The sequence below is a fragment of the Mesoplodon bidens genome (assembly GCF_964165515.1).
Source record: "Mesoplodon bidens genome assembly, chromosome: X".
NCBI classification, from domain to species: domain Eukaryota; kingdom Metazoa; phylum Chordata; class Mammalia; order Artiodactyla; family Ziphiidae; genus Mesoplodon; species Mesoplodon bidens.
Genome location: NC_138163.1, coordinates 81,562,333 through 81,577,045, shown reverse-complemented (window position 1 = coordinate 81,577,045; position 14,713 = coordinate 81,562,333). Strand labels below are relative to the sequence as shown.

The 14,713-nt window shown below is 40.5% G+C and overlaps 1 protein-coding gene across 7 annotated transcripts in view; it reads left to right on the top strand.

The window, feature by feature from the left end:
* The window catches only part of TAF1 (TATA-box binding protein associated factor 1), an 84,969-nt gene that overhangs the window by 10,511 nt on the left and 59,745 nt on the right, over positions 1-14,713 (top strand). For 6 of the 7 annotated variants that reach the window (XM_081222737.1, XM_081222740.1, XM_081222738.1 and 3 more), the window contains exons 10-23: positions 94-221; positions 315-422; positions 538-711; positions 1,368-1,541; positions 1,770-1,874; positions 3,653-3,853; positions 4,022-4,163; positions 4,574-4,704; positions 5,355-5,435; positions 9,923-10,072; positions 10,251-10,370; positions 10,652-10,827; positions 11,409-11,587; positions 13,232-13,445. In XM_081222737.1, the coding sequence (XP_081078863.1) occupies positions 94-221; positions 315-422; positions 538-711; positions 1,368-1,541; positions 1,770-1,874; positions 3,653-3,853; positions 4,022-4,163; positions 4,574-4,704; positions 5,355-5,435; positions 9,923-10,072; positions 10,251-10,370; positions 10,652-10,827; positions 11,409-11,587; positions 13,232-13,445 (2,083 nt within the window). The remainder of the gene's footprint in view (positions 1-93; positions 222-314; positions 423-537; positions 712-1,367; positions 1,542-1,769; positions 1,875-3,652; positions 3,854-4,021; positions 4,164-4,573; positions 4,705-5,354; positions 5,436-9,922; positions 10,073-10,250; positions 10,371-10,651; positions 10,828-11,408; positions 11,588-13,231; positions 13,446-14,713) is intronic. The other variant, XM_081222736.1, reaches the window with a different exon arrangement.

Below are 14,713 nucleotides of genomic sequence, written 5' to 3'. Positions count from 1 at the left end.
AGAAGGATGAGAAATCTGGTTAGGAATTGCGAAGGTGTCATTAGGAAAGGTGAATCTTCAAGGATAACGCCACGGTAACTTTTGTTTCCTTAGAAATTCCAGATGAAAAGGAAGAGGCTACTTCTAACTCCCCCTCCAAGGAGAGTAAGAAGGAATCATCTCTGAAGAAGAGTCGAATTCTGTTAGGGAAAACAGGAGTCATCAAGGAGGAACCACAGCAGGTCTGTGAAGGGAAAAGGGGTTTGGTGTTTAGAAGAACGAAGAAAGGTAATGGAGAAGGATAGTCTGACTAAGGTTTGATGATCTATCATTAGAACATGTCTCAGCCAGAAGTGAAAGATCCATGGAATCTCTCCAATGATGAATATTACTACCCTAAGCAACAGGGTCTTCGAGGCACCTTTGGAGGAAATATTATCCAGGTAAAAGTAGCATTTTTTTCTGTGGTGAATGGGAACCACTGCTTTCTTCTGATGGAGGATATGGGTAAATCTTGCCTAGGCTGGAGTTTAATTTGAACCCTTATATTTCTCTTAGCACTCAATTCCTGCTGTGGAATTACGGCAGCCCTTCTTTCCCACCCACATGGGGCCCATTAAACTACGGCAGTTCCATCGCCCACCTCTGAAGAAGTACTCTTTTGGGGCACTATCTCAGCCAGGTCCCCACTCAGTCCAGCCCTTGCTAAAGCACATCAAAAAGAAGGCTAAGGTATGATTGAATCTTGGTTAGGAAAAAACAGCTATAAAAGACATTGGAGGGGCTTCCCTTGTGGCACAGTGGTTGAGAGTCTGCCTGCCGATGCAGGGGACACGGGTTCGTGCCCCGGTCTGGGAAGATCCCACATGCTGCGGAGCGGCTGGGCCTCTGAGCTATGACCAGTGAGCCTGCGCATGCGGAGCCTGTGCTCCGCGGAGAGGCCACAACAGTGAGAGGCCTGCGTACCGCAAAAAAAAAAAGACATTGGAGTACAAATGGGGGAGATGGACTGGATATTAGATGATACTAGGAAATTATTTATTTTTTTAGATGTGATAGAATGTTATTGTGGTTATTTAGGAGAATGTCCTTATTCTTGGGATATGCATGTGAAAATGCAGTGAAGTGCCATGATAACTGCAACTTTGAAAAATGGTTCAGCAAAATCTATTGAGAGATAGTTACAGATAAAACAAATATGGCAAAATACAAAGTTACATCTAAGTGGTGGGATAATAGGTGTTCATAGTTTTGACTTTATGTTTGAAAATTTTTGCAATGAAATTGGAAAAAAAAGGCAAGTAAAAGTTTTTGATGTCTCATTGAATAACATCACTCTGTAATTATTGTCCTGTCAGTAGCTGTACTGTATTGTCTGTTCTCGGCAGATGAGAGAACAAGAGAGGCAAGCTTCAGGTGGTGGAGAGATGTTTTTCATGCGCACACCTCAGGACCTCACAGGCAAAGATGGAGATCTTATTCTTGCAGAATATAGTGAGGAAAATGGACCATTAATGATGCAGGTTGGCATGGCAACCAAGATTAAGAACTACTATAAGCGGGTGAGTTTGCTCAGAAAATCTTTGTTGTTAGCATAGCTGTAGTTAAATATCAGTGATCATATGTGAACGTGTATTTTGTTATTTTATACTAGAAATTTATTGGGAGAAAGGAATGGTATCCATTTTGCAGGTAGTACTATTAGAAGAATGCTATGCTCATGGAATATTTTGTGTAGGCTTATTGATTATATTCTGGGATAGTAACTGGGTCTGCTGCATTCCTTATAGAAACCCGGAAAAGATCCTGGAGCCCCAGATTGTAAATATGGAGAAACTGTTTACTGCCATACATCTCCTTTTCTAGGCTCACTCCATCCTGGACAATTACTGCAGGTAAGGAATTATTTCCTGTTGTAACTCTTCCCTAAGGAAATTGATAGATGAGGAGCTAGTCAGCCCAGAAAGGACCAATTCTAGTTGATTGAGATACTATTTATATATCAGGTATGGGAAAAAGCAATATAAACTAAAAATGATTATAATCCAAAATTTTTTGCATCTTTTTATTGAAACTGGCTCCTTATTATGTTATTCAGTAAGTTAAATTTGAAATAGTTTTTTTGAAAATACATAGTGGTAAGAAGTCCAGAAACATCTGGGTGGCATAGGGAAGTCAACCTGGGATTAATAATTTACTATAGGGACTTCCCTGGTGGTCCAGTGGTTAAGACTTCACCTTCCAATGCAGGGGGTGCAGGTTCAATCCCTGGTTGGGGAGCTAAGATCCCACATGCCTCGGGGCCAAAAAACCAAAACATAAAACAGAAGCAATATTGTAACAAATTCAATAAAGGCTTTAAAAATGGTCCACATTAAAAAAAATCTTTAAAAAATTTACTATAGTTAATTTATGAATGTTTAATTTGTATGTGTAAGATGGGTATGTTTTAATTATATTAGTCGTGGTCATTTTGAGTATTGAACCACCCTGAACTGTGCTACTTACAGTCCCCAGCTGTAGTGAAATGGTTTTTTCCCCTCTTTGTTCTGATGGGTATAGAGATATCCCCTCTGGTAACCTAGCTTTTACATATTTTGTTAAGGGAATGTACAGAGGTCCACAAATGATGTGAGGAAGTCTTTAGCACTCTTCTACCTTGTTTCCCCCCCACTCCCGCCCCACTTCATTTCTCTTGGCAATCTTAACCATTTTACCTGCTCTTGTACCTACTTTATTCCATTGCTTCTATTGCTTATTCTCTTAAAGCATCTACCAAGCACATTGTTTTTTTATCCTTTACATCTGTAATCCATTTCCCACCAGATTTTGAGTATCACCTTCATACTGTTCCTTGAGTTCCTATCCCTGTAACTTTCTATTGAGATTTTCTACCAGTCCATCCCCTTCTTTTGTGGCTACTTTTGTAGTCTCTCAGAGAGATCCTTTTTTACCTTCCCCTGTAACTCTTTTTCACATTTAGAATTTTCTTTCCACACCTATCTATTGAAGATCCTCCCTCTTTCTACTTTTCTGATTTTTTTGAGAAGTCTTTCCTTAGAATCACAGGTTCTTGTGATAGTTGATCCTCATCTGGCTGCTACTTAAACAAGCTCAAATGTTTCTGTCCTGCATGTTTAGTCTGTCTTTTCTAGCATACTTTCTAATTCATTAGTTGTTTTTGTTGTTTTATTTTTTTATTAATTTACTTAACAAATGTTTTGATCTCACATATTATGTCAAGGGCTATGTCTAGGTCTAGGGTAATAGTATGGTACTTGTTAGTTTATAAAGTGATTTTCATATGTAATCTTTATAGCAATCGTGTGAGGTATAGGTGTTTTAAATATCTCCATTTTGTAGATGAGGAAAATTAAGCTCATAGATATTAAGTAATTTATCTGACATCATACAGTGAGTAGCAGAGCCAGTGTCATCTGAATCCAAATCCTGTAGTTTCCCTACTACTGACTCTTAAAGGTAGCCAGTGGGTAAAAAATTATCTGTCTAATCTCATTTGATATTCCATGTTATAATTTGTTTATGTTATTCGATAGACCTTAGATGGCATAATGGGGATAGAGAGCAAACAAGCTCGATTTTCCGTTCTCATTAGTTTACTAAATTTCCAGGGTTTTTCTGTATATAACTTTTGTGTTTTTATTTTTGTTAGGCATTTGAGAACAATCTTTTTCGTGCTCCAATTTATCTTCATAAGATGCCAGAAACTGACTTCCTTATCATTCGCACAAGACAAGGTTACTATATTCGGGAATTAGTGGATATTTTTGTGGTTGGACAACAGTGCCCCTTGTCTGAAGTTCCTGGGCCCAACTCCAAAAGGGCCAATACACATATTCGAGACTTTCTCCAGGTAAGGATGAGAGGATAGGGAGGGGGTCTGGGTGTACATAAAAGGATATGTGGATTTGGGGGCATACCAGGAAAGATCAAAACACATCGGGGATAACAGGGGAAGGGGCCCTGGGGAGGACTTTTATCCTTACTTTGCCAAATAAAAAAAATTCGGTTTGTTGGGCAGGTTTTTATTTACCGCCTGTTCTGGAAGAGTAAAGATCGGCCACGGCGGATCCGAATGGAAGATATAAAAAAAGCCTTTCCTTCCCATTCAGAAAGCAGCATCCGGAAGAGGCTAAAGCTCTGCGCTGACTTCAAACGCACAGGTCATCAGTTGTGACTGATTATATGTCCTCTCTGCCTCTCTCCAAGAAAGGAATTAGGGCTTCCAGTTAAAAGGATAAACATACAGTTAATAAAGTAGAAAAAAAAATAAAGTCATCAAAAGGAGGTAGCCAATCTTCTAATTATGGAGGCTCTGATTACTATTTAATTTTTTTTTTTTTTTGCTATTTAATCTTGCCTGTCAGGAAATTCAGTGTGATTGTTGGATGTCTTACATGAGATGTAGGAAACCTAGCAGCAGGGCTTTTCTTTGCCGGACAGTCAGGCTAACTGGCTAGGCCTGATACCTTCTAGGACATTGCCTAGTTCAGTCTTGTTTTGCTATCCCTGTTGCTGTCAATGAAAGGGCCTTTGGAATTCAGAATGGTCTCATTTTCTCTATCTTTTCCAGGCATGGACTCAAACTGGTGGGTGCTGAAGTCTGATTTTCGTTTACCAACTGAGGAGGAGATCAGGGCTATGGTGTCTCCAGAGCAGTGCTGCGCTTATTATAGCATGATAGCGGCAGAGCAGCGGCTGAAGGTGAATACCTTCCTCTTAGGCACTACTTATGCCTATGGGTTTTTTTCAGAGAGATGAGGATGAAGACTTTTCTCACTGGCTTACGAATGATGGTTACTAGATTATTACCAACTGTTTATAAAGTTAAACTGTATGATGTACTCTGTGTACATCAGTTCTGGGGTAAACTGCACTGTAGTTAAATACCAGTGGGAAGGCTTAGTGAGGGACTTAGGGCATATTGTTTTGCTTTGAAAATGGTCGCTCATTCATTTGGGTGGTGGTTTTAATCTCTGTTCTTTGTAAGACAGTTGTGTTAGCAGGGAAAGTACTTCTTAGTTGTTTTCCATAGCCTTCCAGGTGGGCAGAGATGATGATGGTGCTGGACATGTGGTTTAGAGAAGCATAATGTCCTTATCAGGCCAAAATAGGAAAGATCTAGCTGGGGTGAGATAGCACAACTCTGTCCCACTGAGTTAATGAGCATCTCTATTCCGCTTCCTTATGGGCCTTAACTGTCCACATGTATTAGCCTAAGGATGTAGAATGGTGATAGGTATGCCTAAGACTTTACAGAATCCATTCTGTATGCAAAATGGGCTTTGGTGTTCTGTACTTGGTATTCAGTGAAACTTGTGCTTTGTCTTACGCATGGATGTGTCCTTTTCCAGGATGCTGGCTATGGTGAGAAGTCCTTTTTTGCTCCAGAAGAGGAAAATGAGGAAGATTTCCAGATGAAGATTGATGATGAGGTATGGCTTTAATCTTTATTAGTACATCCCATTTATCCTTTTTTTAAAAAAACAGCTTTATTGAGATGATCGACATACAATAAACGGCACATATTTAAAGTGTGCTGTTTGGTACGTTTTGTTGTATGTTTATACCTGTGAAATTGTCGTGACAAGATAATGAGTGTATCTGTCACCCCCACAAGTTTCTTTGTGCCTCTTTGAAATCCCTTTCTCCACTCTCCTCCCTTCTCTCTACCCTCCCTGTCCCTTGACAACCACTGATGTGCTTCCTGTCACTATAGATGAGTTTGCACTTTTTAGAATTTTAGATAAATGGAATCATACAGTTACATGTACTCTTTTTTTTTTAACTGTGGTAAAATACATGTAACACAAAATTTACCATCTTAACCTTTAAGTGTGTATTCAGTAGTGTTAAGTACATTCACATTGTTATACAACCAATCTCCAGAACTCTTTTCATCTTGCAAAACTGAAACTCTATTACCCATTAAACAGTAATTCCCCGTTTTTCCCTACCCCAGCCCCTGGCAACCACCATTTTACTTTCTGTCCCTATGAATTCCCTATGAATTTTACTACTTTAGGTACTTCACCTAAGTGAATCATACAGTATTTGTTTTTATACCACTGATTTATTTCATCTGGGATAATATTCTTAAGGTTCATTCAGGTTGTACCATGTGTCAGAATTTCCTTCCTTTTTTTTTTTTTTTTAGAGAGTTTTTGTTTTGTTTTTTATTATCTTTGGCTGTGTTGGGTCTTTGTTGCTGCACGCGGGCTTTCTCTAGTTGTGGCGAGCGGGGGCTACTCTTCGTTGCGGAGCGCGGGCTTCTCATTGCGGTGGCTTCTCTTGTGGCTCTAGGCACACAGGCTTCAGTAGTTGTGGCGCATGGGCTCTAGAGCGCAGGCTCAGTAGTTGTGGCGCACGGGCTTAGTTGCTCCACGGCATGTGGGATCTTCCCGGACCAGGGCTCGAACCCATGTCCCCTGCATTGGCAGGCAGATTCTTAACCACTGCACCACCAGGGAAGCCCTTCCTTCCTTTTTAAGGCTGAATAATATTCTGTGATATATATGCACACACACACGTATATCATGGAATATTATTTTGGTTATCCATTCATCCATTTATGGACATTTGCATTGTTTCCACCTCTTGGCTGTAGTGAATAGTGCTGCTATGAATATGGGTGTGCAGCTATCTCTTCAAGACCTTACTTTCAATTCTTTTCCATATATACCCAGAAATGGAATTACTGGATCATACGGTAATTCTATTTTTATCAATAGTTTTTTGAGGAACCTCCATAATGTTTTTCAAAGCATCTGCACTGTTTTACATTCCTCTCAATGGTGTATAAGAGTTCCAGCATCCCCACACTTTTGTCAGCGTTTGTTATTTATTGTTTTTTTGATAAATAGCTATCTCAGTGGATGTGAGGTGGTATCTTAGTGTGGTTTTGATTTGCATTTCCCTGATGATTAGTGTCTTTACATGTGCTTGTTGGCCGTTTGTATGCCTTATTTTGAGAAATGTCTGTTCAAGCACTTTGCCCATTTTTGAATTGTGTTGTTTGCTTTTTGTGGTTGAGTTGCAGGAGTTTATATATTCTGGGTGTTAACCTCTTTTCAGATATATGTTATGCAAATATTTTCTCCCATTCCATAGGTTGGCTTTCACTCGGTTGTGTCCTTTGTTGCTGAGAAATTTTAAATTTTGATGTAGTCCAGTTTACCTAATTTTACTTTTGTCGCTTGTGCTTTTGGTTCCATATCCAGGAGATCGTTGCCAAATCCAGTGTTGGGAAGCTTTTCCCCTATTTTTTCTTCTAAGAGTTTTACATCGTTAGTTCTTACATTTTGGTGTTTGTCCCATTTTGAGTTAATTTTTGTATATGGTGTAAAGTAAAGGTCCACCTTTGTTATTTTGTACGTGGGTATTCTATTTTCCCAGCACCATTTGTTGAAAGTATAAATTTTTTCTTGTCTGTGTTCTTCACTCTAATTATGTTGAGATTCATCCAGGTGGTTGTGTGTATTAATAGTTTGTTCCTTTTTTTGCTGTGTAGTATACTACAGTATGGATGTACCACAGTTTGTTTAATCACCTGTCAAAGGGCATTTTGGTTGTTCCCAGTTTTTGGCTATTATGAATAAAGGTGCTTTAAATATCCATGTATAAATCTTTATATGGACATACATTTTGTGTGTGGGGGTAAATACCTAGAAGTGAAATTGCTGGGTTGTATGGTAACTCTGTTTTACCTTTGGAGGAACTGCCAGACTTTTCCACAGTGGCTGCACCATCTACATTCCTACTAGCAGTGTATGAGGGTTCCAGTTTTCCAACATCCTTATCAACACTTGTTATTTTCTATTTATTATTATTACTATTATTATTATTGCCCGCCTCTAGTGGGTGTGAAGTGGTCTGTCATTGCAGTTTTAATTTGCATTTCCCTGATAGCTAAAGATGTTGAGCATCTTTCTATGTGCTTATTTATCATCCAGTTATCTTCTTTGGTTGAGGGTCTGTATCTCTTTTGCCCATTTTTATTTTTAATTCGTTGTTTGTTTTCTTCTAAAGTTTTGAGAGTTCTTTATGTATTCTAGGTCCGAGTTCCTTATCCAGGTATGTGATTTACAAAGATTTTTCTCCCAATCTGAGGCTTGTGTTTTAATTGTCTTAGCAGTGTCTTATGAAGAGCTGAAGTCTAACTTGTAAATCTTCTCCTTTGTTGCTTGTGGTTTTGGTGTTATATTTTAATCTAACTCAGGGTTGCAAAGTTTTTTTCTTATATTTTCTTCTAAAGGTTTTATTGTTTTAGATCTTATGGTTACATCCATTTTGAGTTAATTTTTGTTTAGGGTGCAAGGTGTAGATTAAGGTTCTTTTTTTTTGTGGTACGCGGGCCTCTCACTGTTGTGGCCTCTCCCATTGCGGAGCACAGGCTCTGGGCACGCAGGCCCAGCGGCCATGGCTCACGGGCCTAGCCGCCCGGCGGCATGTGGGATCTTCCCGGACCGGGGCACGAACCAGTGTCCCCTGCATTGGCAGGCAGACTCTCAACCACTGCGCCACCAGGGAAGCCCTAAGGTTCATTTTTTTGCATATGGATGTCCAGTTATTCTAGTACCATTTGTCAAAAAATTAAATGATCTTTTAAAACAAAAATTTGGTCATATCACTCTCTTGCCCAAAGACTTCCTTTGGGTCCTCATTTCTTGTAGGAAGAAATCCTTAACATGATTCATAAGGCTCTGCATGATTTTGGTCTTGTATTGTAATACAGCTATCACCTCCTCTCATCTGTCACTGCCCATCTTATACTGTAAGCTCCAAACATACTGAAGTTCATTCAGTTCCCTTAATTTCTTTCTGCTCTCTTCTGGGATTTTGCAACTGCTATTGCTTCTGCCTAGAATGTTTTCTCTCCACTCCTCTGTCATCTGACCTTCATCTACAAGTTATATTCTCCTGGAAGCTTTCCCCAACTCTTGCCCTCACTCCCACCCTTCATTCAGATTGGATCACCATCCTTTCCTTCTTTGTGTACATACAGCACTTTTTACTTTCCTATCATGGCACTGATCATGCAGTATTGAATTTGTTGGTTTATTTGTCTCTCTCTCATTAATATGAGGTCCTTGAGAAAGTAGTGCTTGACATGTGGTAGATATTCCATAAATATTTGTTAAATGAGTGAATGATTGTCAGTGAGGTCAGGCAGAGTGACTAAAGAAGCATTGTTGTACTGTTCTTTTGAGGTTGGAGTTAACAATGAGTGGATGTCTAAGAATTTCCAAAATTAAAGATTCTGTTGAATGGCCTTCAAGATTGAATCTCGAGTAGAGAATTGGCCTCTTTCTAGCTAATAATTTATACTCTTGACTGGTCTGTTTGGACAAGCACATTCCCCTTGTCTTAACTGCCTGATTATTTAATGGGGTCGATGAACACTATTCAGGGTCCCAGGAGAGGACAGGCCTTTTTGACCAAACCAGTGGCAGAGGTAGAATACACTTTAATTTATTGCTACTGGGATTGGGGCCAGTGCTTTTGTAAAGCATGCTTATCATCTAATTGTGAGAGTCATTCTCAAGAAGGCATTTGAGCAATTGGACAGTCAAATGTGGTCATCAATCTAACTTAACTCTTTGAGCATCATGAGAGTGGGGGCAACACTGTCTTTGAGAACTCTCAGTCAAACCCAAGGGATATGGGGCTGGAGGTACCACTGTTCCACATATTCCTACTTATACTGACTGAGGTCTTGGCCTCTATTTATTATCATGATTTAAGTACCATAGGAAAGAACAGCAGGCTGAGTACTGGGCAGCTTTATGTAACTATTGATCTCTGTAGGCAGTTTAAGAAAGCATCAAATTGTACATTATTGTAATTATCCCCACCTTCTAAGTATGGCTAGACATAGAGCAAATGTTTCCCACCACCCTTTGAATATTTTTCTCTACCTCAGGTTCGCACTGCTCCTTGGAACACCACAAGGGCCTTCATTGCTGCCATGAAGGGCAAGTGTCTCCTGGAGGTGACTGGGGTGGCAGATCCCACAGGGTGTGGTGAAGGATTCTCCTATGTGAAGATTCCAAACAAACCAACACAGCAGAAGGTGAGACTGTCTGAATTTCTAGAGGTTAAAAATCAAGGGAGGAAGAAATAGAGGTTAAGGAATGCAGATGAATGGGTGGGGATCTGGAAAGCCATTAAAATGTTGACAGGATGACTTAAATGCCTACTATAAAGAATTCAACTTACTAGTGTTCTCTCTTGTTTTGTTTCTGAGGTAGGATGATAAGGAGCCTCAGCCAGTGAAGAAGACAGTGACAGGAACAGATGCAGACCTCCGTCGCCTTTCACTGAAAAATGCCAAGCAACTTCTACGTAAATTTGGCGTGCCTGAGGAAGAGGTGGGTGTGGAAGAGGAAGACTTACAGGCTCCTAGGGGCTTTGTATAGAGAGGGAAAAGCTTGGAGGCAGATGTTAGGAACTAATCTGGAGAATTTTGTAGGGTAGGTTGTGGTAAACTGGATCTTAGATAGTTTTTCAGGAGTTAGCTTTCCCAAAGCTTTCTGTTTAACCTGTTTTGGGTGATTTCATTGTTGTTTTTTTTTTTTTTTTGTCTAACTCTAACCATGTATCCTGGTTTGTCCTTTGAAATCCCTGAATGATTTGTGTGTGTCTCTTATAGATAAAAAAGTTGTCCCGCTGGGAAGTGATCGATGTAGTACGCACAATGTCAACAGAACAGGCCCGCTCTGGAGAGGGGCCCATGAGTAAATTTGCCCGTGGATCAAGGTTTTCTGTGGCTGAGCATCAAGAGCGTTACAAAGAGGAATGTCAGCGCATCTTTGACCTGCAGAACAAGTGTGTTGTTTTAGTGCTGTAGAAAATCCAGGCTGGAAAGCTGGGGGTCCCAGACATTATTTTATAGTGAAGAGAAGGTCACCTAATAAAGTGACTGGTGGTCGGGTATCTGAGATTTCAGGGTGGTGTCTATTCATAATACTGCTAGAGGACCTACTCCCTTCAAAGCAGCTCGGCAAAGGTTTTGAATGGCAAGAAGTGCTAGGTTCCATGGCAACTTTTGTGGCCTACTTGGGCCTGGCAGCCATTATAGTGGTGATAGGCAACAGTAGGCTTAGTGGTTAGAGGATGGTAATGCCCTATTAAAAATGACCAGTGTACTGATTTGTTTCTCAGGCTTTTTCCAGGAATTGTGAAAGAGTTGCAGTACTATTTCATATTTTGAACTTGCCTTGTGACTAAGTTTCTGGGAAAACTTTGTAGAGCTTCTCTGTTCAGGGTCCCATGTCTTAGTGGATTTTGAATATTTCTTTTTTAAGGTTGATTTCTCAATTTCCTACTTTTGCCTAAACTAAAACTGTATTTCTTCAGTTGTTTCTACACGTTTATGATTCCCTCTTCTTAACGTTTTTTCTTTTTAGGGTTTTGTCATCAACTGAAATCTTATCAACTGACACAGATAGCAGCTCAGCTGAAGACAGTGACTTTGAGGAGATGGGAAAGAACATCGAGAACATGTTGCAGAATAAGAAAACAAGCTCTCAGCTGTCACGTGAGCGGGAGGAGCAGGAGCGGAAGGAACTGCAGCGGATGCTACTGGGTGAGGGTAGTGACTTCACAGACAGATAAGAAAAAGAAAGATCAAGAAAGTGTAAATGGGCTTCCCTGGTGGCGCAGTGGTTGAGAGTCCGCCTGCCGATGCAGGGGACACGGGTTCGTGCCCTGGTCCGAGAAGATCCTACATGCCGCGGAGCGGCTGGGCCCGTGAGCCATGGCTGCTGAGCCTGCGCGTGCGGAGCCTGTGCTCCGCAACGGGAGAGGCCACAACAGTGAGAGGCCTGCGTACTGCAAAAAAAAAAAAAAAGTGTAAATAACCACGCTAATAACTGAGGTAAAGCTGGAGGCAGAAGAAGTAGGGGATGAGTGTAGAAAAGCCTGTTGATGAGGTAGAGAGATTCTGCAAACTGGACTCTAGGTTTGTCTGTGGGGCACAAATTGAAGAGATGTTGCCAGTCCACTACTGCCTCTGTCTGTATTTGGCCTGGCCAAGCCAGGGCTATCAGTGCTATACATCAGTTGAGTTTTCTGTGCATTCATCCTAGAGGGTAAGAGTTTTTAATACAGAATCTGTGGATGAATTGGGGGGTTGTTAATGAACCCTCTGAAATCACATGTACAATTCTGTGCAAATGTGCCTTTTCTGAGAAAATCCATGGCTTTCAGAAGATTCTTAAAGGAGTCTTAGACCCTAAAAAGTTTAAAATCACCAACCCAAAATTGCATAAGTTGACGGTGAGGATGAGAAAGGCCTAAACTAGTTTGGGATTTGGTCACTGGGAATGAAAAGAGAAAAAGGGACCTTAAGATTTCACTCTTGCTTGCTAGAAAGATGGTGGTACCATTGATTAAAGTAGTAAATTTCAGAAAAAGAAGCAGGTTTAAGAAGGAAAGGTGTAATACGTGGTGTTTGAGGTCCCCATGATACTCCCAGTATAGATGTCAAGTAGGCAATTGAAAACTTGGATGTAGATACTGAGAGAGAGGATAAAGGCTGAAGATGAAGGTTTAAATGACTATTTTCACTCACAGTAGTCTTTCCTTTGTTTCCTCTCTCTAAAAGCTTTGTGTAATTCTGTTGTTCTGGCTACTTTGTAAAGATGTGATAAAGCCTTTCCTCGAGTGTGGTCCTGGACCAGCAGTATCTACATCACATGGGAGCTTGTTAGAAATGCAGCATCTCAGGTCTCACCCCAAACCTACTGAATTAGAATCTGTATTTTAACAAGATCCTCAGATGATTCCTATTCGTTCATATTAATAGTCTGAGAAGCATACTCTAGACCTTGAGACTCTGGATTTTTTCTGTGGTGCCATCTTTTTCCCCTGGGTGCTTGGGTGCTTTTCTATAATGTGACCATCAACTGCTTCCTGCTTGGACTTTCTTCTTGTGCTGTTGTTCAGAGGAATCAGAATACAGCTACTGCTCTTCTGTCCCCTATATAACAAACGTGTTTCTTTGAGATCCTTTCAGAACTTTTTGTACTTACAAAAATGAGAACTTGACAATGGTAAAATGAAGTCAGGAAAGGACAACTCAGTGTATCCTTGGGGCTGGTGGTGACTGATGCTTTCTGTAGAAACATAGTTCTGTGGCATGTTGAGCTTCAGGGTCTCCACTCAACCCCAAGAAAATGGCCATTTGGGTGGTAGGGGGAATTTGTGGAAACCTTTTTCTGCCTTGCAGCAGCAGGCTCAGCAGCATCAGGAAACAATCACAGAGATGATGACACAGCTTCTGTGACTAGCCTAAACTCTTCTGCCACTGGCCGTTGTCTCAAGATTTGTCGCACATTTCGCGATGAAGAGGGGAAAGAATATGTTCGCTGTGAGACCGTCCGAAAGCCAGCTGTCATTGATGCCTACGTGCGTATACGGACCACAAAAGATGAGGAATTCATGTGAGTTTGACTCCCTCCCCACTTTCCAGTGCGATAAGGAGAATGATAATGATGGGGAAGGGAGTGAGGGTGGATGCTTGAGTTTTTTATATTTTTTATTTTTAAATTTTTAAAAATTTTTTTATTTTTTGAATATTCTTTATTTTCACTCACACACACACACACACACACACACACACACACACACACACACACACACACACACACACACACACACACACACACACACACACACACACACACACACACACACACACACACACACACACACACACACACAGTATTTTATTTTTACAAGAGATAAATAAACTGACACCAAGCATTGTAAATGGATGACCACAACAAAAGCAACAATGATTGCAATTACCAAACACGAAACACACTCATACTATGTCATAGTATTGACATTCAGTCCAGTAATCCTCCACTGTAACAGCTCCTTTACTTTGCAGTGAAAATTGATTTGTATATTTTTTGCCTCTCAGTCCTTGTGGGATTTTTTTTGGGGGGGGGTGGATTTTTTTTTTTTATTCAAACAAAGTCACAAAAATTATAATCATCCTCATCAGTTCACTCAGTCCCATGTAATTAATTTTTTTATCTTGATTTTTTTTCAATATTTATTTGTTTGTTTATTTATTTATGGCTGCATTGGGTTTTTGTTGCTGCACGCAGGCTTTCTCTAGTTGCGGCGAGCGGGGGCTACTCTTGATCGCGGTGCACGGGCTTCTCATTGTTGTGGCTTCTCTTGTTGCGGAGCACGGGCTCTAGGCGCGCGGGCTTCAGTAGTTGTAGCACATGGGCTCAGTAGTTGTGGCTCATGGGCTCTAGAACTCAGGCTCAGTAGTTGTGGCACACAGGCTTAGTTGCTCCGTGGCATGTGGGATCTTCCCAGGCCAGGGCTTGAACCCATGTCCCTTGCATTGGCAGGCAGATTCTTAACCACTGCGCCACCAGGGAAGCCCCATCTTGATCTTTTGTTAGCACTTTTATGAATTCATCAGTTTTCCATTAGAGTTCTGAAAATGCTTGTTCATTCAGTTCAGCAGTATAGTCAGTTACCAGAAACCTGTACTTGTCAGAGTCTTTTCCATGAATTCCTTGAAGATGAAAAACTTTTATAGGAACATTTTTGCAAAAGCATCAGAGTACGTCCAGAACTGTCTGTAAATGACAAAAGACTTAAAAATGACCACGGTTAAAGATTTGATGAAAGTTCATAATAATGCAATTGACAAGGAAATTTCGTTGTTTCTGAGATATACATT